Here is a 23,253-nt window from a genome sequence, read left to right as displayed (position 1 = left end):
CGTGTATTAGTTCTTTAATATGGCCCGACGTTAGGGGAACAGCCCCAAGCTCCCACCTCCCGCCCTGACTTCATGGCCAACCACAATCCTCATGGACCACCACTTTCCACGGTGCTCCAAGCGCACTGGCCTCCTTTACGGTCCTCAAACACACAAGCTCATTTCTGCCTCAGGGCTCTCGCAGGTGCTGGTCCTGGAATACTCTCCACCCAGGTCTTCGCCAGGCGGCGGCCTTCTCACCCTTTGAGACAGCTCAGACGTTACCTTCTCCGGGAAGGAGGTTTTTCCGAACCACCTGAGCAGAAGTAGCAGCCTTCTTCCCACCCCCTCACTCTAACCTACTTACAGTTTTCTTTCTCTCATGCCACGTTTCTCTGCCTATTGGTTTGTTGTCCATCTTTCTCTCCCCATTAAAGGAACTACTCTGTCTTCTTCGCTGCTCTTTTTTTTTCCCTCCAGTACCTAAAACAGTGCCTAGTACACAGTAGGTACTCAATAAGTAGTCACCGGATGAATGGACAAAAGAGATAAACAGCAAATTCAAGATGGAAAATGATTTGCACATTTAAATATTTTATTTCATTTGGCAATTATATTTCAATAAAGCTGTTTGTTGTTGTTGTTGTTTTAAAGGAAATGATTTAACAAGGCTAAAATAGAGAAAGGCACAGAGGCCAAAATGGGTTACAAACAAAATATGAGATATTCACCCCGGAGTACAACTTTTAAGATAGCCATCGTTTGCCCTGGCCGGTGTGGCTCATTTGGATGAGCTTGTCCCGTGCACAGAAAGGTTGCTGGTTCTATTCCTGGTCAGGGCACATGTCCAGATTGTGGGTTCAATCCCCAGTAAGGGTGCATGTGGAAGGTAATCAATCAATAACTCTCTCTCTCTCTCTCTCTCTCTCTCTCTCACACACACATCAGTGTTTCTCTCCTTCCCCCTCACCCTTCCTCTTTCTCTAGGATACAATAAGAACCTTTAAAAAAAAAATTTTTTTTTAAAGACAGCCATCATTCAAAAAGCATGAAATGGAGAACAGTTCAGCAACTATTATCACAAAACATATCCATGCTCTTTGACCCAGGAATTCCATTCCTGGGAATTATCCCAAGGAAATGAATTCAGAATAGGAACAAAAAATAAAGAGGCGCCTGTACAAAGATGATTCCAGTCATGTTGTTTGTAACAGCAGAAATCTGGAAACAACCGAAACGTCCAATAACATGGGAAATGCTTTGGCAAATGACAGCATATCCACTGCATGGAATATCATGCAGCAATTAAAATGACCAAAAGGAAGATAACAGAGAAGCATGGACAAATGTTTTAGAATAATGCTACATCAGAGGGGGGTTAAAAACATATTGAAGTACTAGGCACTGTCCAGCACACTCTCCCATATCTCAGCAACTCCTCACAAGAGTCTAAAATAAGCCATTCTTATCCCGAGTAATTAACAAGGTTCAGAAAGTTAAGACTCTTGCCTAGGGTCACAGAGCTAGCGAGAAATAGAGTCAGGATGTGAACTTGACCCTTTCCGCCCAGAGACCATCCGTTCCTGGGATGACATCATGATTGTGTTTGGGAAGCCAAACTCGGAGATTGGATGCACTAGCAGAAAGTGACATGGTGCTCGAGAAACACTTGTGAGAGGATAGCAAAAAGCAAGATAAGCACCAGCTGGTTTGGCTCAGTGGATAGAGCATCAGCCTGTGGACTGAAGGGTCCCAGGTTCGATTCCGGTCAAGGGCACATGCCCAGGTTGTGGGCTTGATCCCCAGTAGGGGGCATGCAGGAGGCAGCCGATCAATGAATGATTCTCTCTCATCATTAATGTCTTCTATACCTCTCTCTTCTTTTCTGAAATCAATGAAAAAAATATATACATATATTTTTTTTAAATGCAAACTCAGACATAGGCATTTCACCTAAGAATCAGCAGGGCCTCACCCAGGCTATGGGTCTGGAGCCAAAAGCCATCAGTCTTAAAAAAAAAAAAAAAAAAAAAAAAAAAAAAAATTTATTCTATGCTAACAGATTTTTACAGCTAAGAGTTTGCAAATGCAAGTTTGGGTTCAAGTCACAGGTTAGTCTCTCCTTAGCTGGATGACCCTGGGCAAGTCACTTAACCTCTCTGTACCTCAGTATCTTCAACTGTAAAATGTGGGTAACAAGAGAAACTTCCTCACAAGGTGGTAATGAGGAGTAAATGCCACACAAACTCCAAACAAGAGGGCCGGGCATGGAGTAAGCTCGCAGTAAAAGTAAAAGTGAGTTATTATGACACTTCCATTTTGTAACATGCGGAAATGTTCGCTTCGGAAACCACAGGTCCATCTGATCGGTTATCTGGAGAGAATGAAAAGGGGCAGAGCGGCATTCAGTTTCTGAGACCTCCGACAGCGGTGGGAGCACACATAGAGGGCATCTGGAGCGGCCGCAGCCAGCCCAGGCCTCCCACCACCGACCGTGGGGCTGGAGAGAGCTCCTCCTTTCAAAAAGCCGGCACCAGAAACAGGAAGCTGCTTCCTTTCCTCTCCATTCTGAGCCAGCATTTCCTTTTTTGTTTGAAAAAGCATTCCTTGTCTGTAGCCCAGCCCTTCCCCTGCCCTGGGCAGCCCCAGGCTCACACACACCCACCGACATCTGCATTTCTCTTAGATTTTTCTGCCCGTCATCTGGGTCATGAGGTTCCCGGCCGACCCTGAGTGAGTCTGCCCGTGGCAGCAGGCTAGCTGGCATACAAGGCCGGGAGGGGGTAGGACATGAGGACTCCAGGCACAGAGACCTCCCAGGACACCTCGTTGGAAGGGTTTAGTGAAATGTGACTTTAAGAGCTAGGACAGTAACCAGAGCACACTGGGCCTCCCTTTGGAAAGCACTTCCCTCCAGGAAAGGCAGCCTTGGACTGCTGGGTAAGTATATGGGGGTCACCATCCTCTTCTCAACCCACCCTATTTATTTATTTATTAAATATATACTTTATTGATTTTTTACAGAGGAAGGGAGGGAGGGATAGAGAGCTAGAAACATCGATGAGAGAGAAACATCAACCAGCTGCCTCCTGCACATCCCCCACTGATGATGTGCCCGCAACCAAGGTACATGCCCTTGACCGCAATTGAACCTGGGACCCTTCAGTCCGCAGGCCGAAGCTCTATCCACTGAGCCAAACCGGTTTCGGCTCAACCCACCCCATTTAAACTGGGACCTTCAATGGGACCTCAGTATCATAAGCACAACAGTAGCTGAAACTAAGCCCACAATTTCTCAACTCTTCCTCTCTTTGTGGCTTCTGGCAATGTTTTCCTAACTATGTTTAGGTGGGGGAAAAATAGGTTTAGGAACGCTTGCTGCAGGACTTCTCAGAGCCTTTAGAGCACATGTGTCAAACACAAGGCCCGCGGGCCAAATCCAGCCCGCCAGGCCTTGCAATGTGGCCCGCACCGCGCTGTCATCACTGCACTCCGCTGTCAGTTTATGACATTGTCAGTTTATGACTGTTCAGTAAACCATTCGGCCCGCGATTTAGGCTGGATTTTAGATTTTGGCCCCTTCTCTGATTGAGTTCGACACCCCTACTTTAGAGCATCATCATCTTCAAGAACCTCCCAGAAGGAGGTGGCTGATGCAACCCATTCTCGCCTCCTGGAAGCCCTCTTTCGCAGGAGCATCTTGCGGAAGAGAGTATGGGGAAGGATGCATCAAGCCCTTTCAAGGGTCCCAGTCTGGGGGAAGGTGCGATCCTCAAGATAGCACCGGCTGCGTGGGAACATGCAGGTTCCTTTTTAAGTAGGACCTGTAACTTTTTTTTTTTCCTGAACAGCAAAAACTGTGTGCACCGTGAGCAAAGCTGGTCCTGCTAATCCATTATCGAAACCAAACCCAAATTCACTGGCTTACCGGGGACTCAAACCCACGGGTGCCTGGCCGAAGAAAGCCCCACCAACTCTGTCAGCAGCTTATCTCATCAGCTTTGCATAACGCAAAACCCCCCTGGCTAATGTTGCAGACTCAAGTCTATAATGCATGCTGTATGGAAAGCTATTTTTCCTAATACCTGGGCTATTCCATATACTGCATTAGGCTTTCTTTCCTTTTTCTTTTTTAAAACTTTAATCACAAGTCTTATTTCCTTCTTGCCGCTATTCTGAAGGTGGAGAAATGAAAGAGGGGAGGGGAGAGAAACAGCAAGCAAACGGGATGACTTCTGTCTGACCCATGGCACTGAAAGGCAAGCCGCCCAGTGGAAACACCCGGAGGCCAGGACAACAAATACAGGCGTATACAGAAATACAGTGACGGTTCTATGGTCATCCCCATCTTACAGTTGAAGATACTCAGAGAGGTTAAGTGACTTGCCCAGTGTCACCCAGCTAAGGAGAGAATGACTTGTGACTGGAACCCACACAGTCCTGCCTTTATTTGCATTTATTTGTAAGTTTCCATTTAAAGTAGCAGCTTTTTAAATGCAGATAAGAAACAGTCGTGCCTGGGACTAAATGACTGAGTATTTTTGATCCCAGAGTACACCACCTGGGGTCTGGAATAGGAGAGAAAGCCACTGGGTTGAAAGGTTAAATCTTCTAGAAGCAATAGTATTTATGACATTGTCTTGACATGAAAGCCAGCACCAATGTATCACAGTAAAGAATGCAAAACCTGCACAAACTTGAGACAAGGGGCCCTAGAGGAGCAAGGGTTCACCCCCCAAGTCCCAGGGGAGCTTGCAGTGGAAGGATGAGAAGCCCTTGCAAGTCCACAGTCAGCTTTGACTCAAGGACTCGGAGCCCATTCAGGCTGAGCCAGACCACTCACTTGGCAGACTGGCTTTCAGAAGAGATCCCACCCACAAGACACCCCGCCCTGCTCCCCAAGACTCTCTCCAGTCCACAGGGCCCCTCAGACACTGAGATGGGGCCGGGAAAGCAAACCCGTTTGCTTCCCCTCGCAGGAAGCTCCTGGAGGCCAAGGACCACGCCCCAACATAGGAGGATTCGAAGGCCATCAGTCAAGACATGAGCCCTCAGGTCTGACTCCCGGCTACGTGCTCCTTTATAATGTGTATTCCTGGTAAGTCATGTCCTTTGGGCCTTTCGTTTGCTCACCTACAGAGAGGGCTGGCCCAGATGGAAATAGGAAGATCCTTCGTAGCCCTCTCTGGAATCTAGGCCTTGGCTAAATCAGCCCCAAAGCCAAGGCACCCCAAATAGCTCTCCGATCAACCTATATGGTTGGTGATGAAACCCAGGGGCTGTGCACAGCCCAGAGGAGTCCAGTCCAGAGAAGCCTGGCATCTACCCCCATCCCTTCACCCGCCATCCTGGAGCAAGAAAAGGACCCTCTCCTAATCCACCAGGGGCCCCCCCATGGCTGCAGGCAACCACAAAACTAGAACCCACCGTCCTTGACACATAACCCAGAACCTCAACCCCGAGGGCCAGGTTCTGTCTCTTGATAACACTCCTTGGCCTCAGGGTGGACCAGATGCAGTAGCAAAATGGTTAATGCATAGAGGCCGTCATTTTATACATTCTGGCACTCCAGTTGGGAGGTGGGAACATAGCAGCCCCTAAAAATGGTAATGTGTTCACCCGTTTCGACCCAGCAAATTCCGCTTCTAGGAATGCACTCATGCGCTCCCTGGATGGCCGACACTGAGGAGCTGGTTCGATGAATCTGTGGTATGACCACACAAAGCAGCCACTAACGGTGATGCTGCATATCCGTGTGCACTTGTGTATAAGGTGATGCCCATGGTAAGCACATACGTCTGTATGCAAATGCAGAGGGTAAAAACGCTAGAACACACGCCCAATGTCATTCATGTATGTTGTTTCGCATGTGTGTAGAAATACATACGAAAGAATTAACCCTGAAAAACAAAGACATCCCTATCAGGCATGACATTCCAAAGATGTGAAGATTACCTGCCATAAGCCAAGACAAAGGCCAGGCCTCTTTGGGAGCAAACGTGTGATCTTTACTATGGACGAGGGTTTATACCAGTTGGAAAGGAAGGACCCCAGAGGGCAGAGCCACACACAGGAATCCCTGTCTCTGAGTCTCCGCTTGGAGAGCAGCTACCAGGAGAGCTGCCCCACCCAACTGGACTGTGACATGAGAGAGAAACAAGCTTGTATTCTGGCTTTTAAAAACAATGGACTGAGAATGGGAACCCCGGGACTCAATCCCAAAACCTACAGCGATCGAAGAACTTCATACTACTGCGTTATGTCAGTCAGTCAACAAACATGTCCTGCCATTAAAAAAGAAGCATCTGAGCAGCCGTGTGCAATGATCTACATATTTTGCAAACCAAGGGATTCTATTAAACATATTAAATATTAGCTATCATGAAAAAAAGGCTAACTCAGAGAGGTGGCAGGGTGGGTGATTGTCTTTTATTCACCTGTGTTTTCTTTTTTATGGTGAACATGTATCATTAAGTGCATTTCATAATATTTTAATAAAAAGCAAAAAGGTATAGAATATGCTGCTAATCAGAGGAATTATTCAAAAAGAATGAGGCAGGTATCCATTAAAAAAATGATGAGTAACTTAATCTCTAAGCAGCGTCTCGTTTCTCAGAATGAGCCCGGCACCAGGCGGTGGCATCACTGTGCTCACACGGACCTGCCTCTGAGAGCCTGCCTTTGGGGCTGCACTGCAGGGAAGCAGCCCTGAGCCTGAGCTCCGAGGCCGCACAGCCTGGGGTGGCCACCGGCAGGCCCAGCCATCTGGAATGAAGCCAAGAGCCCCTGGGCCGGCCCTTCTCATTGGCCACTTCCTCAGGCTCAGCAGCCATGACCCTGACCAGAATCCCCCAGCGTGGTTTCTAGGGGTAACTGGGAAGTCCCGAAAGTGAAGTCTGAAGACCAGTCAACCCACGTACAACCACCTACCCACTCAGTCCCTTCGGCCCTCTGCGCCACAGTGACCTTATCTGCAAAAAGGGGCTAAAACCTCATAGGGTCCTTGGGAGCGTGGAATGGGGCGACAGGTGCCAGGAGCCTAGCGGAGTGCTCAACACGGAACAGGTGGCCAAGGATGTCTTTTGTCCCTTCTCTGCCCTCACGGTGCACAAGTTAATCCCATCACCCCAAAGCACCTGTGCAGCTCTCCCTCTAACCCAGCGGTCGGCAAACTCATTCGTCCACAGAGCCAAATATCAGCAGGACAACGATTGACATTTCTGTTGAGAGCCACATTTTTTAAACAACTTCTTCTAACGCCACTTCTTCAAAATGGACTCACCCATGCCGTGGTATTTTGAGGAAGAGCCGCACTCAAGGGGCCAAAGAGCCGCAGGTGGCTCGCGAGCCGCAGTTTGCCGACCACGGCTCTAACTGAATGGAGGAAAAGGTTCTATCCAGCCTGTTCTGAAAGACTGTGTTATTAAAAAGCACAGCTTAGGGGCCTTGGCCACAGACTCTGTTACTTCCCCCACCACTGCACACACTGCCACCAAGGGCGAGGGCCTCTGCAGTCTGTCCATAGACCTCAGCCCGCAGGCAGGGCCAGCAGCCCGTGGTGTGCAATGCAGCTCTCCTGGACTTGGAGCCAGCCCAGCGGAGGAGGCATTCCTATCGCCGTCCCTGGGTTCCTGGCCTCCCTCCAGCATCGCCCAGGTCTCCCCAGGCTCGGGGAAACTGCAGGTCCCTTGCCAGGCAACCTCCAAGGTATGCTGGTGGCAAGTTTCATCGAGGAAAAAGTTGCCAAGGCGAAAGCTGACACCAAAGGGGCCAGCGCCCAGCTCTGCACCTCTTCGGGGATTGCAGGAGTTAAAACCTCCAGCGGGCAGTTACAACTACGGGGATGGCGCGGAAGCAGAGAAAGGCCGCACTCCAAGCAGTGGCTGGGTGGGGAAAGGGAAACCAGGTTTCGCTCTCAGTTCTGCCAGGGAACTGGGACTTGGGACAAGTCACCATCAAGACTGGAAATATTCCTCATTAAAACCGGGAGGTCACGCCCTGGTCGGTTTGGCTCAGTGGATAGAGCATCATCGGCCTGCAGCATGACGGGTCCTGGGTTTGATTCCGGTCAAGGGCACGTGCCTCGTTTGCAAGCTCGATCCCAGGCCCTGGTCAGGGCGCATGTGGGAGGCAGCCAATCAATGTGTCTCCCTCACATCAATGTTTCTCTCTCTCTCTGTCTCTCCCCATCCCTTCCACTCTCTCTAAAAAACACACCAGGAGATCCGTCTGGCCAACCGTTCAGTCACATTCCCAATTCCTAAGCACTCTTGGCAAGCCAGGGCACTGGAGGTGCTGCTGTTTGCCTGCCTGGCTCCCCCATTAGACTGAAAAGTGTCCCCCAAAGACCTGGAGAGCATCCTACCTGCCTCAGAATCCTTGCCAGGGTAGCTGTCGCTAGGAGCTCAGCAGGCAAGTCAGAAATAACTGAAGGTTTGTGGAGCGAATACATCACATGACGGCCCCGATGACCTGATCTGTGGGGACAGTTGGCATCCCTTTCCCTTTCCGGAGGATTGGGGAACAGGGGGAGGGGCCGCAGGAAGAGCGCGGGCCCTCCGCGCAGCAGGGGTCTGACCTCGGCCCCAGCAGAGCTGAGTGAAGGTCAGGCCTCCCTGATCCTTCCAGTAGCAGCAGGGTCCCCGGGGAAGCGGCCAGCTCCCCGATGTCCCCTCCCCAGCAAAGCCAATGGGAAAGGCCCTCTGGGGGCCCTTTCTCCAGATCAGCCTACTTAGGGGGGATTTTTCTCCAGAAGAGCACAGGTGGGGAGACTGAGGGTGCAAGGCCTGTCTCCGGGAAGGACTAGTAGGCTGGCAGGAAAGCGCAACGTTTGCAGTGTCCACAAAGCATGCATCTCTGTGGGGTGCCACTGTCTCTCCAGCGCCCAGCCCAGACTCGGCCCAGACAGGAGGAATACGTGAGGGAATGAACCGGTGCGGGCTCCAGGCCTCGCTGGCAGGCCGGCTGGCAGTCTCTCTGTGAGCACATCTGAGGAATGAAAACACTCTATCCTGCCTCGGCGGGTCCTTCAGACCCCGAGGAGGGTCTGCTGGAGATGGGACACAGGCTCCCTGGGATGAAGCGGCCTCACAACCGCTGTTTACAGAGTCAGGCTCTGGGTTCAGCTTCCCTCTCCCGCCCCTCCTCACGTAGAGGAAAACTGTGTGTGACAAGCATTAGTGGAATTACAAGAAATCTCATCAGACGGAGAAGGATTCAGCGCACCGGCTGGCAGGTAGGAGGCAAACATTAAACCTTGGTTCCTTCCACTCTTTGGGACCCAAACTGGACACTATACGGAGACAGTCATCCCAGGCAGCTGGACACGCGGACCCCCACACACCAGCACGGTCTGTAACCTCAGGGGGCAGCAGCTAGGCCCAGCCGGCCGGCATCAGGGACCCCCAAGGCCATCGCACTCGCTGTTTCTCCCACGAGCGCTCATTTAGTGAGGGCCAGGACGGGCCGGAGTTCCTAAGATTCCGGGAGAAGTCTGGTGCGGTTGCGAAAGCCAACCTCCAGTCAGGCCCTTTTCCAAAAGCCAGGAATCCAGTGTTGCAAGCACTGTCTCTGGTATGAGGGGGACTGCAGAGCAGGAAAGAAAACCAGGGTGGACATCACCACGGTCCCATGGGACTCACCGCAGGCTGAGGGGAGGGTTTCCTAGCCTGTGTCACCCGCCACCGCTGGGATGTAAGAGCCGGTTATAGAAGTAGATTCCCACCGAGACCGGTTTGGCTCATGGATTAGAGCATCGGCCTGCGGACTGAAAGGTCCCGGGTTCGATTCCAGTCAAGGGTATGTACCTTGGTTGCGGGCACATCCCCAGTAGGAGTGGTGCAAGAGGCAGCTGATCGATGACTCTCTCTCATCGATGTTTCTAACTCTCTATCCCTCTCTCTTCCTCTCTGTAAAAAAATCAATAAAATATTTTTTAAAAAAGAAGAAGTAGTAGCTTCCCTTAAAGGGGACCTGTAGTTTGAACGCCACTGGGCCCGCACTGGGAAAGTCTATAAACAATCTCCCAGTAGAAAGAGTACGAACATACAGACTCACAACAACACTGCGGTTTTCAGCAGTCTGGTGCCCATTTTGCAGATAAGGAAGCCTGAGAGTCAGAAGTCATGGGACTTGCCCGAGGTCACACAAACAGAGCTCAGACTGGCCACTGAAGCCACGGCTCTTCCCCTGGTCACACTGCCCCTGTCAGGGTTCTCAGAGTCATAAACTTGCCCTCTATTTCATCAGTTTAGTAAATCTGGACTTTAGAACCATCTTTAAGCAGAAAATAATCTTTTTTTGTTTTGGTTTTTTCTTGTTAGTCTTTTATTTTAATTAAATATAATGGGGTAATATTTATTGGTTAAAAACATAAATTTCAGGTGTACTTTATAATCTGCATATTACGTGCTCACTACCCAAGTGTCACCTTGTATTTGACCCCCTTTTGCCCTCTTTGACCTCTCCCCAACCCCACCCCTTCCTCTCTGGCATCCACCGTTCTGTTGTCTGTATCTGAGTTTGGTCTTTTGTTTATTAAACAGGGATATTCTTAAACAGGGGTTTGTATAACAAACGCTGACTCAACCCCACTGAGGCCCCTTCCTTAAACCACAGGAGGGCACCGAGACCCAGTCTGGCCTCCCTGTTTAGGTGAGGATGAGGCCTTTAGACCAAACTAGCTGCTGGGGGTCTAAATCCCCTCACCCCAAAACAGCCTGAGTCCCGCCTTTCCGTGGAGAAGTGTGGACCTGAATCCATAAGACCATGGAGAGGGCGGAGCGCTGGGTATTGGTTCCAGTTCACCCTGCAAATCCCTTTTCGGGCCTTAGGATGGGTTTCTGGCCGCCTGAATGGACCATCCAAAAAACACTCAGGAGGAAGGCCACTGAGTAAACCAGCTCAGAGACCCAAACAGCTGGCTGCTCTGGGGGTGTCCCGATGCCACACCTCGGTTAAAACGAGTGACCCTGGAAGTCAGGGTACCATGAAGGCAGAGCGCCATTTCCAGAGAACGGACAGCGAATGGCTCTCCAGAATCCACTCTGTGAACCGGGAGCACTTCAGAGAGACAGGAGGACAATCCGAGAGAGGCCAGCACAGAGAACATTCTCCCATCCCAACAGCACAGACTGCAGGGCAAGGACCCCTCCCCTCCCGGGACTAAGCCACATGGGCCCCCTATGGTGTCGGTTTAAAAACTGAACTTTCCTGGGCAAAAACACAAACCAGCAGCCCTCACCACTCGGAAAACACCAGCAAGCCCGCAGAAGGGACAGTTGTGTGGGGTGTTGTCGGTTGGTTGGTTGGTTGGTTGTTGTTGTTTTTTTAAACAAAACCCTGGTCAGTGCTGCAATAGCAACTGTACCAAAAATTCTAATAGCCAGCACTGAGTGCGTGTGCGTGCTTCTGATGTGCCTGGTTTTATAGCTTTTAAGAAAATAAAGCTGAAGGAGGGAAGTCACCGCCGAGCATTTTTGGATCAAACAGGGATTCCGGTTTATGGTGTGCACCGAGGATTGGGTCTTGTAATAATTACAACAAATCACCGCTGGCCCTATGACAGCTGGCGGAGGCAATGAGCAATAAGGGGCGGGGTGGGGAAGGGGGGGGGAGACGGATGAGAAATTAAGATTCTAATAAAACAAAACATCCCCAGATCTGCAGAAGGCCAGATGTGGCAATGCAAGGTGGAGCCCCTTCTTCCAGTCGGAGTTAGCTATTCACTGGCCTCTGGATTCCACCGCCTCTGGACAAAAGCAAGTGGGGATACACCCGTTTCCCTCTATTGTGTATGGGGGTACGGGGTGGGGGGGGGGGTGACTCCCCCTTCTGAGAACCCGGCAACCCTTCTTCCAAATCCTTTGAATACTGCACTTCCCAGCTATCATTCGAGAGGAGGGCAGGCATATCTTATTTCTTCTTTACACGGGAGGCTGTCTCCACCAGAGGCCCTTACACAGTGTCATCTTCTCGCCAGAGGCTTGTTCCCCAGCATAATCCTTCCCTAAACCAAAATCCAGGATTTGGGGGGGAGCCGGTGGGTAATTACACTCTGAGCTGTGGAAAGTACCAAATGCCTGAAGAGAAGAAAATGCAGTTTCAGCAAACACTTTTTTTGAAAGGCGGCACCCAAGAACCTGGAGGAGAGGGAAGGAAGGGACGAGATGACAGAGCCCGGGGCTCTGCTCACACTTCAGGGGGACACCCCCCAACCCCACCCCCGGCCCCGTCACCCGTCACCCCAGCCCACGGCTGCCGGGCTCAGTCACACAGGGAAAAGTCCAGCGTGTGACTCAGTGGGAGGCTGTGTCCTGCGGCCCTGCAAGCTGCAAATGGGGTAGGGGGCGGAGGTGAGGAGGCAGGGGGTGTCCGCGCAGCCCACCCCACCCACCGGCTCCCCGAGCCTCCACCCCAGTTCCCACTCCGCCCTCCCCGCTCAATGCCCGCGCCCAAGGTGAGGGGCTGGCTGGTCTGGGGTCCTCAACCTGCCGCATCACCGAATGGAGGAAGGAGAGGAAGCCTCAAACCAGGCGACCCGGGTTCAAGGATGCAACCAAGGAAAGGAGTGACTAGGAGCACAGAGAGGGAGGAGGGAGAGTATGGGGAGCCGCTCCCGGGGCCCCTGACCCCCGCCTTCTCGGGCCCAGCCCTGGTCCCCGAACCCCCGCCCCGCGCCGCGGCCGCGTTACCTCCAGGGTCCGGATCTCCTGCTGGGTGAGGTCGTTGGACACGGCGCACTTGGTGCGCAGCCCGCGCAGGCTGCCGATGGAGATGTCGATGAGCTTCTGGAGCTGCCCGCACTGCTGCAGCGCCCGGCTGGCCGCGGCTCCGGCGCCCCCCTCGGCGGCCGCCGCGTCCCCCGCGCCGCCGCCCTCCTTCTTCTCCCCCATCGCCGCCGCGCGCCGCGCCGCTCTATCCATGCCTCGGCATCGGGGCCGCGGGGTGGCTGAGGCGGGGGACCCGGGGGGCGCGGGCGCGGAAGGGGATGCCCGAGCCGGGAGGGTTGCACGAGGAGCGCCCCTTGGCGCTGCCGGAGAAGGGACGCGAGTAGAGCCGGCGACAGAGCCGGCTGCTCCCGCCCGCCCTGCAGCGGCGGCGGCGGCGGCAAAGCGAAAGCCGCGGCGACCCGACGGCTGCGGCTCCCGGAGCCTTTAAGTGGCAGCAGGGGCCGGGTCAGGGCGGCGGGGCATGCTGGGACTTGTAGTCCGCGCCGTGCACCTGCCTCTCGCAGGCGCCTCCGGAAGGTACCCGCCCGCAGCGAGCCCTATGTCCGGAGCCGGGTGGTCCCTCCGCCGCAGATGCAGGCTCTGCGGGGAGCGACCTGCTCCGTGTCCCGGGAGTGGCTCCGCGCTGGCTCCTCCTCCCCCGGGCGCCCAGAGCCTGGGAGCCTCGTCTCCCCGCCCATCCCTGTCCCCCGCGCCGGCCTCCAGTCCAGGGGCTTCCCGCGACCCCCGGATGGGGCGGGGCAGGGGCCGGGTGCCCCTTGAAACCGAGGAGGTTTTGCATCCTGCCATTCCTCAGCCGCGGCCAAAACCTAAAAGATGGGGACCGTGGTGGAGGTTCCAGAATTTCTATGTGGGCTTTAGGGGCCGCCATCTAGTGGGAAGGGGCCTACAGTGCTTGTCCTGTAGCAGGTTCGTCAAGAACTGGACTCTGGATTGTCTCCATGCCAAAGGAAATAAATGCTCAGGCATGGAGAAAGGAAGGAGGAAGGGCTTTCTTCTGGGCCCTTTTCACCCACCAAAATAGGTGTCGCCCCAAACCAGCCCACAGCCCAGACGCCTGGGGCGGCACATTGATTTGTCTGTCCTGCCCTTGGGAGCTAGAGCCAATGCCTGGTTTCAAATTCGGTCTCCAGTGCAGCCTGGCTGTGTGACTTTGGGCAAAGTGAGCTCTCTTCCCCGTGTCTGAGTTTCCGCATCAGTAAAGCTGGGGTGATAACCGTACCTGTCTCCTAGGCTTCCATGAAGCAGGGGGCACGGGCACAGTACTGCTACTGGACGGGTGCCTTTCTGTGCCTCCAGCATTCAAACCCCATCCCATCCCCTCCCTCACCCCTCCAGAGCGCCTACCACTTCGAATGTGCTCCGTTTAGCTGGCTAAACTAAAAAAAAAAAGAAAAAAAAAAAACCAAGACGCTGGTCAAAGGTCCCACACATCCAACATCTGCCAACCAGAGGAAATCTCTGTCCTCTGAATATTCTCTCTTGTAAGCTCCTTGGCCGCCCAAGCAGCTGGCTACATTATCTTCGTATCCTCTCAGAGAGCCAAATACAGTGCCTGGCACACTGGAAGAGCTCCATAAAGTTATGCAACCCATTTTCTAAGTTTGTTTCTCCTATCTTTTGGGCCAGTTTAATAGGTTCCCTCTGTCTGCATCCTTTTTTTTCTTTCCTTCCCTCCCCCCCCCCCCCCAGAATAGGATTGGCCAGGAAGTAGGGTCTCAGCATTCTATTTCCACCGAAACTAGTACATAGAATATAGTCAGTACTGGCTGACAGTTTGCAGTGCCCCTTCCTTCAATATCATTTGCAATTTTGAAAAAAAAACATTGGGTCTGTAAAACAAAACCATGATAACTTTAAAATGTGCTTTTGCACACGAACCCCTCCTCTGGACATTTTCTGAAACTCAAGGGTCTTCCTTCCCAGTTCCTCCCCAAATCCTGACCCTTCTCACAAGAATAACTAATCCAATCAGCACTCAATTGGTCGCAGGCCTCTATGTGCTGTATCTATGAAGCTCTCTCTCCCTCCCCCCGAAATCCTGACTGTTCCCTTAACCCCACCCCACCCTCATGCAGCAGAGTAGTCACTGCCCTGAAAGAGAAGCTGCTTGACAGTGGTTCTCAAACTTGGCAGTGGGTCAAATCTTCCACAGGGCTCCCTCAATACAGACCCCGGCCGCAGAGCTCCCCCTCCGTCCACTGAGGACAAGGCCGGAGAATTTGTGTTCTAACAAGGGCTCAAGCAATACTAATGCTGCAGGTCTGGGGGCGGAACGGTAAGAAGCCTTGGCACAGTGGGGGGCCGGGGAGGAAGGTCCTTAGAGCAGCCTGGCTGGTCTGGAACCTTCATGTGTTCAGTAGCCAGAGCTGCCAGGCTCGAGCGACTGATTCACACTAACTCAATTCACAGGAGATGTCCTGATTAAGTGCCAATTCATGTGTGTGCATCAAGCTTGCAATTGTCACAGGGGGCCTGGTCAACACATCTCCCCCACCCCCTCCCAAAGCCACTTTATGTGGGAGGACAACTGCCGGCCTGTGGAGTCCACACTTACGAGGCCACCATGGCAGTGGTGTCAGCGCTGGAGACTGGACAGACCCCAGCTCCCTGGCCGCTCTCCCGCCAGGCTCCATGCCGCCGGTGCCTCTGCTGGGGACACAGTCTTACTTCGGATTTGTTGCAAGCGGTCAGTCAGCCACAGCTTTCCTTCCTGGTCCATCTCAGACGCACTCCAGCCTTCTCGGCTGGGTTTGGGTTTCCCTTCAGTCACTCATTTACAGAACTGCCTCCTAGGGCCGTGGTTGGCAAACTGCGGCTCGCGAGCCACATGCGGCTCTTTGGCCCCTTGAGTGTGGCTCTTCCACAAAATACCACGGCCGGGGCGAGTCTATTTTGAAGAAGTGGTGTTAGAAGAAGTTTAAATTTAAAAAAATGTGGCTCTCAGCAGAAATTTCAATTGTTGTACTGTTGATATTTGGCTCTGTTGGCTAGTGAGTTTTCCGACCACTGTCCTAGAGCTGCAGAAAGCAAAGATGTTTTGAAAGAATCCTCCCTTCATCCTTTTAACAGCCATTAAGTGTCTGCTTTTGCAGCAGGCCTCTGTGTTCTGGGCTCTGAGAAAGAATATTGAACAGAACCAGAGATTTGTATTCTGGTAGGAGAAGATGGACCATAAACAAATAAATAGAATGTGAGGGATGTTAGGTGGTGACAGGTGCTGTGGGGAAGAGGAACAGGCCATGCAGTGACTGCAACTTTCAACAGAGCTGTCTGAGGGACTGGGATGCTCAGCTCTGTCCCTGAACCACTGTCTGAGCTTGGACAAGTCTTCCAAGCTCAGTCCCTCTCCTCATGGGCAAGTGGGAGCGTATATGTCTGAGGATGAATAGAGACGATTATGCAAAGTGATGGTCACAACCTAAGAGTTAGCCTATTTCTTTTTATTTATTTGATAAATACCTACTATGTGCCAGGCACTGTTCCACATACCTTACTTCATTGAACTAATGTTCGTTCCTTTCCTTCCCACCTTCCAGAGTGAGTCTCTTCCAGTTAAATAAATTCATTGATTATGTGTTGGTTCTTGGCTTCAACTCCAGCTCCAGGTTCTTAGGACTTTCTTCGGCACAGAAAGTGGGCTCCTTCCCTCCTCCCTCCCCTCTGCCTCCGGCACCTCCAGTATCATGGCTCTATGTTTTCCCAGGGCGGACTCCCCTGCATGTATCTCAACACCACAGTAGCCAGGCAAGCATGTTCGTGTTCACGTTTCATGCTTCACAAACATGAAAAGGGTGCCTACGTACCAGGCTCTGTGATAGATAGGCCCAGCATGAAGGAAACCAGGTCCTTCGTCATGGTAACCAACACGAGAGCGGAGACAGAAGGTTAACAAGTCAACACGGGAAGTACCATGAAGGAGGAAAAGCAAATAGTGACAGCAAGTTCCCGAGAGATAAGGTGCTTCGTTCGATGAAGCGGTCTGAGAAGTGCTCTTGGATCATGGAACTAAGACCTGAATAAAGAAAAGCAGCAAGCCCTCCGAGCTCTCCAAAAGGGGGCCTTCTGGGCAACGGGAACACCACGCCCAAAGGCCCTGGGGCAGGAGCCACCTGGCAGCTCCAGGAACAGAACCAGGGCCGAGGGCCGGTGCGAGGAGAGGGAGCAGTGGCTGGAGATGGCTCCGGATTGCTGGGCGAGGGCCAGCTGGAGTAGGATGTGGGCAGGAAGTTGGGGGTTTTCTCAGTCTCTGTTCATCCTGACGTGGTCCAACATCGCCGCCTGCCTGGGAGCATGTTAGACATGCGGCGTCTGGAGCCCCTTCCCTCCCTGGCCCTGCTCTCCTCTCCAAGCTCCTTGGCTATCCCATGCTTTTCGGAGCCTGTGTCCCAGTTTAAAAACCTGATGAAAACAAAGTGTGTCTCTCCAGAATATAACACACACAGACTCACGATGATGATACAACCTCGGGGGGTTTGCGGGCCCCTTTAGGGTATCCGTGCACCCCAGGACTGCAGACAAGATCAGGAACCCTGTCTGCCTGTTGGTCCCACTGCCTTTCCTGGGTCATGTTGGGCCGCACTGGAGTGTCACGTCACCAGGCCTCCGCTCGGGCTGTCACCACTGCCCGCCCTGCCTTCCACTCACCCCAAAGATCTGGGTCCCTGCCCCCACACTGCCCCCCGCAGATTCAGTCTCTCTGGCTTCCTCAGTCCCTGAGAACCCTGCACACGTCGCATCTGTGTGGTTTGCTCCCTGCCTGTTTCCCTAACTGGATAGTGAGCTTCCTGGACTCACAGACTCTTAGGATCCGGTTTTCACCTCCCGGAGGTTATATTTCCTCAGCTGTAAAAGAGGTGGCTGAGTGGGGGGAAAAGGAAATAAAGTGGATCTGGGACAAAGCAGGGTTGAACACACGTTTCAATAAACAAATGATGGATTGCATCTCTCAGGCGAAGAAACCAGAGTCTCTGGAGGGATACAGACCCCTGAGCGGCTCAGCTGAGACACATCGCCACCGGCCGTGCAGTGTGGTCGGAAGGAGCTCCAGGCCAGGTCCCAGGAAGGAGCCACGGGGGGAGACGGCCTTCTGGGACCTAACGCTGAAGACACCCATGATGGCATGGGCTTCTCCAGGCGGCCTGGCAGGAGAGGCCGCTCTGGCAGCTGCAGGGGGACCCGTCCAGGGAAGGGCAGGAGGTGACACATGTGCTCTCTCTGCTGCCATGTATCCTCTCCAAACCCTGTGTCCTCCTCCACTTTCAAGTCCCTGCCCTTCGGAAGCCATCGGGGTATGCCACACGCTCCCCCACCTTGTGGTTTCTTGTGCCCAATTTCCCAATCTCGTTCCCCCTCGCTGTGGGCTCCAGCTTCCTCCGCCCTGGGCTTCCTCAGGACCTCCCATCCACGTCATTTCCGCCTTCTCCGCTGTCACGGGCTCATGGCCTTCCCTCCCTCCTCACCTGGTATAGATTCCACACTGCATCGTGACTCTCACTCCATAGCCAACCTCCTCCATAAACTGGCCCCTTTCCCACCCTAGGAACCTGGCTAAGAAGTCCACCCCCGGTAAAACCCAGCCCTTCGGCTTCTCCACGCCTGAGCCAGAGCAGCTAAGGATGCTGGAGGGAAGCACACAGCCCTGCCGATGGGCTGTTCTTTAAATTCATGACCACAAACCTCAAATTGGCACTCCTCAGGCCTGGCAAGCCGGCCAGCCTTTCCTAGAAAGTTTATTTTCCTGTGCTCAGAGGTGGCTATTGCATACTTCTTCTATCTCTGCAGAGTGCCCTGCACTCCTCCTCCTTCACTGAGCACTCAGGAGCCATCCGACCAAATCTGCCAGCCCTCCTGCCCTGTGCCCATGCTTCCTGCCCCTCCTGTAGCCAGAGAAGAGGCATCCTGTCCCAGCGGAGGGCCGACCACCTTCTGCTTGGATGTTCTCCCTCCAGCAGCCTCGAGGCCTCCCCTCAGCAAGGGCCCTGCTTTTCTCTGCCGCATCATTTCCTCCTTTCTTCCCTGTTATGTGCATTTGCACACAAACATGTTCTAGTATCTCCCTTCATGAAAGAAAGAAAACAGGGAGAGGAAGAAGGGAAGGGAGGAAGGGAGGGAAGGAGGGAAGGAGGGAGAGAGGGAGGGGAAGGGCGGGAAGGGGGGAAGGGAAGGGAAGAGAGGGAGGGGAAGGGCGGGAAGGGGGGAAGGGAAGGGAAGGGAAGGGAAGGGAAGGGAAGGGAAGGGAAGGGAAGGGAAGGGAAGAAGGGAAGGGAAAGGAAGGGAAGGAGGGAAGGGAAGGGAAGAGAAGGGAAGGAAGAAGAGAGGAGGGAGGGAAGGAAGGAAAAAGGGGGAGAAGAAAAGAAGAAGGGAGGGAAGGAGGGGAAAAAAGAAGGAAGGAAGGAAGGAAGGAAGGAAGGAAGGAAGGAAGGAAGGAAGGAAGAAAGGAAAGGAGGGAGGGAGGGAGGGAGGGAGGGAGGAAGGAAGGAAGGAAGGAAGGAAGGAAAGAGGAGCATACTTATATATCAGGATCCTAGCAAGAAACAGATTTCACTCAAATGGTTCAACTGACTTCAAAGAAGGGACTACTTGCAAGTCAAAGAAACAAACAAGGCCAAAACCGGTTTGGCTCAGTGGATAGAGCGTCGGTCTGCGGACTGAGGGGTCCCAGTTTGATTCCGGTCAAGGGCATGTACATTGATTGCGGGCACATCCCCAGTGGGGGGGGTGCAGGAGGCAGCTGGTCAATGTTTCTCTCTCATCGATGTTTCTAGCTATCCCTCTTTCCCTTCTTCTCTGTAAAAAAATCAATAAAATATATATTTTTTAAAAAAAAAAACAAACAAACAAACAAACAAGGACGCTGAGCACCCAGAGACAGGCAGCACTGGGTAGGAGTGGTAACTCCTAATGCCGAAGGAGACAGGGAAGAAATGTGTTCTGAGAGCCATGGAGGAGGGGCAGCAGCCCCAAAGGACTGACAACACGGATTTGGAAGTAGACGAGGTCCCATTATCATGATCCTGTAATTTTGAGAAGTGAAGACTCAGATGAGATCATATCTTTGCCCCTCTGGCCCTAGCCTCTCTGAGGTTGCCTGAGGAATGGCCAAGGACCAGCACTGTGGGCTGAGGCAGACCTAGGTTTCAATTCCATTTCTAAAACTGGTTTACGGTGTGGTCTTAAGCAAGTCACTTTATCTCTCTGAGCCTCGAGGTTCTCTGGCATCATTTCCCGAATAGGGCTGTCACAGGGATTAAGTGAGCAACGCATACAAAGCTCTCAGCCTCTGAGTCTAAGCACACTGTAACAATAGCCATCATTTCCACAGCTATGATATGATTTTCCATTCCAGAAGCATCCCAATGGTCACAGCCTGCAAAAGAGATTGGGGAGGGCCAGGAGCTGTGTCTGGCAGCATGTTTGGAAAGGGATGAGACGTGACTAAAAATTGAAGACAGTGTAATAACCTTTCCAAGGTCAAAGCGTTGAAAAAATGATGGTGCCCACTCCCACAAGTATGAGCCAAAATAAAAACCACAAAACACAAAATCTGCATGGATGCTGAAATGCAAACAGCTTCTTCCTCAGTTTTCTGATTTTATAATTCTAGATAAATCCACGGGAGCCGAACTCTTCATTTCCCAGGGCCCCTGCTGTATTGCCTGCCTCCAGGTATTTCAACACACGCCCAATCCCAGAATCTGAGTGCCGAGAGATACTTCCCACACTGCAGTATAATGAATGGAAACGAAAATGCATTGTATTTCTATTGTCCCATTGTTGTTGTTGTTGTTTTATATATATATAAAACACACACACACACACACACACACACACACACATATATATATTATTGATTTTTTACAAAGAGGAAGAGAGAGGGATAGAGAGTTAGAAACATCGATGAGAGAGAAATATTGATCAGCTGCCTCCTGCACACTCCCCACAGGGGATGTGCCTGCAACCAAGGTACATGCCCTTGACCGGAATCGAACCTGGGACTCTTCAGTCCGCAGGCTGACGCTCTATCCACTGAGCCAAACCGGTTTCTGCCCATTGTTGTTTTGTTAACTCTCCGAAGTCCTTTCCCCTATATTAGTTTGCCTTAACACCACCTCTTCCAGATGTGATTGGCAGCTCCAAGGTTTAAAACCAGAGGAATTAAGTGATGATGAAGGGTTCTCTCGTCCCCCATATTCACCTTTACTCACGTAATCCAACCCACCGCTCAGAACTCAGGTGCCGCCTCTGGCCCAGCTCACGTCTTCCAGGCTCCCAGCACCGTAGGGCAGCCCTGCCTTGAAAAACGTGGTTTCCTCGTCTGCCTTCTGTACCTGACTGTGAGCCCTCCCAGGGGCCTTTGCTCATAGGGAAGTGCTCCTAAAGCACATGTGTCAAACACAAGGCCCGCGGGCCAAATCCAGCCCGCCAGGCCTTGCAATGTGGCCCGCACCGCGCTGTCATCACTGCACTCCGCTGTCAGTTTATGACATTGTCAGTTTATGACTGTTCAGTAAACCATTCGGCCCGCGATTTAGGCTGGATTTTAGATTTTGGCCCCTTCTCTGATTGAGTTCGACACCCCTTTAGGACCTAAAGGCTTGGGCTTTGTTGTTGAATTAAATGAGCCAACTTCATTAATAGAAAGCTCTTTCTTAAGTTGGATTTAAGATCCTGGGCGGACTTTCTTCACGGGAAATAGAGACCGCCCTAATCTCGCGGCAGACGGAAGACAGACTTGAAAAGTTTCCCTCCTGCCACCTCCACACACCCCTAAACATAACACCCACCGATAACTGTGCTCCCCAAAATGCCACCGTCAGAGGATTGTTTATTGTCTTCCACTGACATTCTTATTCTGCCGGATGGGACTAGAGTGCAGGAGGTGGGCAGGTGCCTAGGGGGGAGGGGGCTCCTGAAGACGTTAGTCCCTGCAATGATTGACATATTTGCCACTAGCCCCACTTCACAGCAAACCTCCATCTTCCCCCTGTGCCCTGGGCATCTCCGGGGGCTTTTGAGATCCGGGAGTATCCAATGAGGTCACATTTCTGTTTAATGGCACAAGGGCATGACCTTGAACAGTTCCCTCTCTTAGCCAGGCTCTGTCTGTCTCTTAGGGAGCCAAGTCTGTGGCACAAACCCGCTGGGTCGGCGATGTGCCCCGGCCAGCCCTAGGTGCCAGGCGCCTGGACAATCTGGCCAAGATGGGTGCCACCCTCCCCTGGAAGCTCTCACCGCCCAGCTAAGACCAGCGGGCCAGGCTGAGCAGTTCCCCAGAGGGTTGGAGAGAAAGCGCTTATCTTTAGCTAACCTATACTGAGCACGTCCTACGTGCAAGCATTGTTCTGAGCCCATTTAATACACAGCCCAGGGTCCTTACACCCACAGGACGGAAGTGCTATTAACCGCTAATCCCCGGTTACTGCAAAGGAACTGAAGTTGAGGAACACTAACTGCACCTCACTGGCTACTCCTTCTCTCATTGCCCAATTTCTAACTGCAGAGACCTGGGCAGGTCTGGGGCTCTTCGGGCTCACCCAGCCAACACCTCTGTAAGCTTCCCCCGCCCCTGAGCTCCAGCACCCACCTGCCTCTCTGCATCTCCCTGTGGAGGAAGTTCGAACAGGCAATTCAAGCTCAGTGTGTCCAAAACGGAGCTCCTGGTCCCCCCCTCACTCAGCTTGCTGCTCCTGCAGTCTCCCTCCATCTCACACCATGGCAACATCATCCTGCCGCTTGCTCAGCCCAAAACATTCGAGTCATTCTTGATTCCTCTCTTCCTTTTCCCCACATCCAATGCATTAGCAAATCCTTTTAGCTCAACTTAAACACACACACACACACACACACACACACACACACACACACACACGATTCAGCAGGTTCCAATCTCAGCACCAGGGCTGGGGCCTCGGTGTACAGATGTGGTCCCCACCCTCATGGAGATGATGTTCTGGGCGGAGGGGGCGGGGGGAGGCAAAAACCAGGAAACAGTAAAGCAGGAGGATACCCTGGAAGAGTGAGGAGTGCTTTAGAGAAAAGAATACACAAGGACTGGGCAGGTTCCGGTGATGTTTGATCTGAGCCCTGGAGGCTGCAGAGCCACCCCCTGAAGGTCCCGGGTCAGGGAGCAAGCCGCTGAGACAGGAGCCAGCTGGGCATGTGAGGGCTGCTGGGGAGGCCAGAAGACAGGACACGTAGGAGACTGGCTTTTGCTCGGAGTGCCATGGCAGCCTTAGGGGGAGCGCTGTGAGGTTAGAGGAGCTCTCCTAAGCGTGGCCACCACAGAGGCCAGCGTGATTTAAACAGTAAAGCAGCCCGGCCAGGGGTGGCTCGGTGGCTGAACGATGACCTATGAACCAGAGGTCACGGTTCGATTCCCCAGTCAGGACACGTGCCCCGGTTGCAGGGCTTGACCCCACTGTGGGGCCTGCAGGAGGCGGCTGATCAATGATTCTCTCTCATCATTGATGTTTCTATCTCCCTCCCTTCCTTTCTGAAATCAACAAAAACATATATATTTTAAAATACGTAAATAAATAATAAA

At 52.6% G+C, this 23,253-nt stretch overlaps 1 protein-coding gene across 1 annotated transcript in view; it reads right to left on the bottom strand.

The window, feature by feature from the left end:
- The window catches only part of KSR1 (kinase suppressor of ras 1), a 145,456-nt gene extending 132,162 nt beyond the window's left edge, over nucleotides 1–13,294 (bottom strand). Inside the window, exon 1 of the mRNA XM_084862753.1 lies at nucleotides 12,672–13,294. Within this exon, the coding sequence (XP_084718879.1) occupies nucleotides 12,672–12,902 (231 nt within the window). The 5' untranslated portion in view covers nucleotides 12,903–13,294. The remainder of the gene's footprint in view (nucleotides 1–12,671) is intronic.
- Nucleotides 13,295–23,253: the final 9,959 nt, after the last annotated feature.

The sequence above is a fragment of the Pipistrellus hanaki genome (assembly GCF_964339955.1).
Source record: "Pipistrellus hanaki genome assembly, chromosome: 16".
Classification (NCBI taxonomy): domain Eukaryota; kingdom Metazoa; phylum Chordata; class Mammalia; order Chiroptera; family Vespertilionidae; genus Pipistrellus; species Pipistrellus hanaki.
Note: the sequence above shows the minus strand (reverse complement) of the source record. Positions and strands in the feature narration are given on the sequence as shown.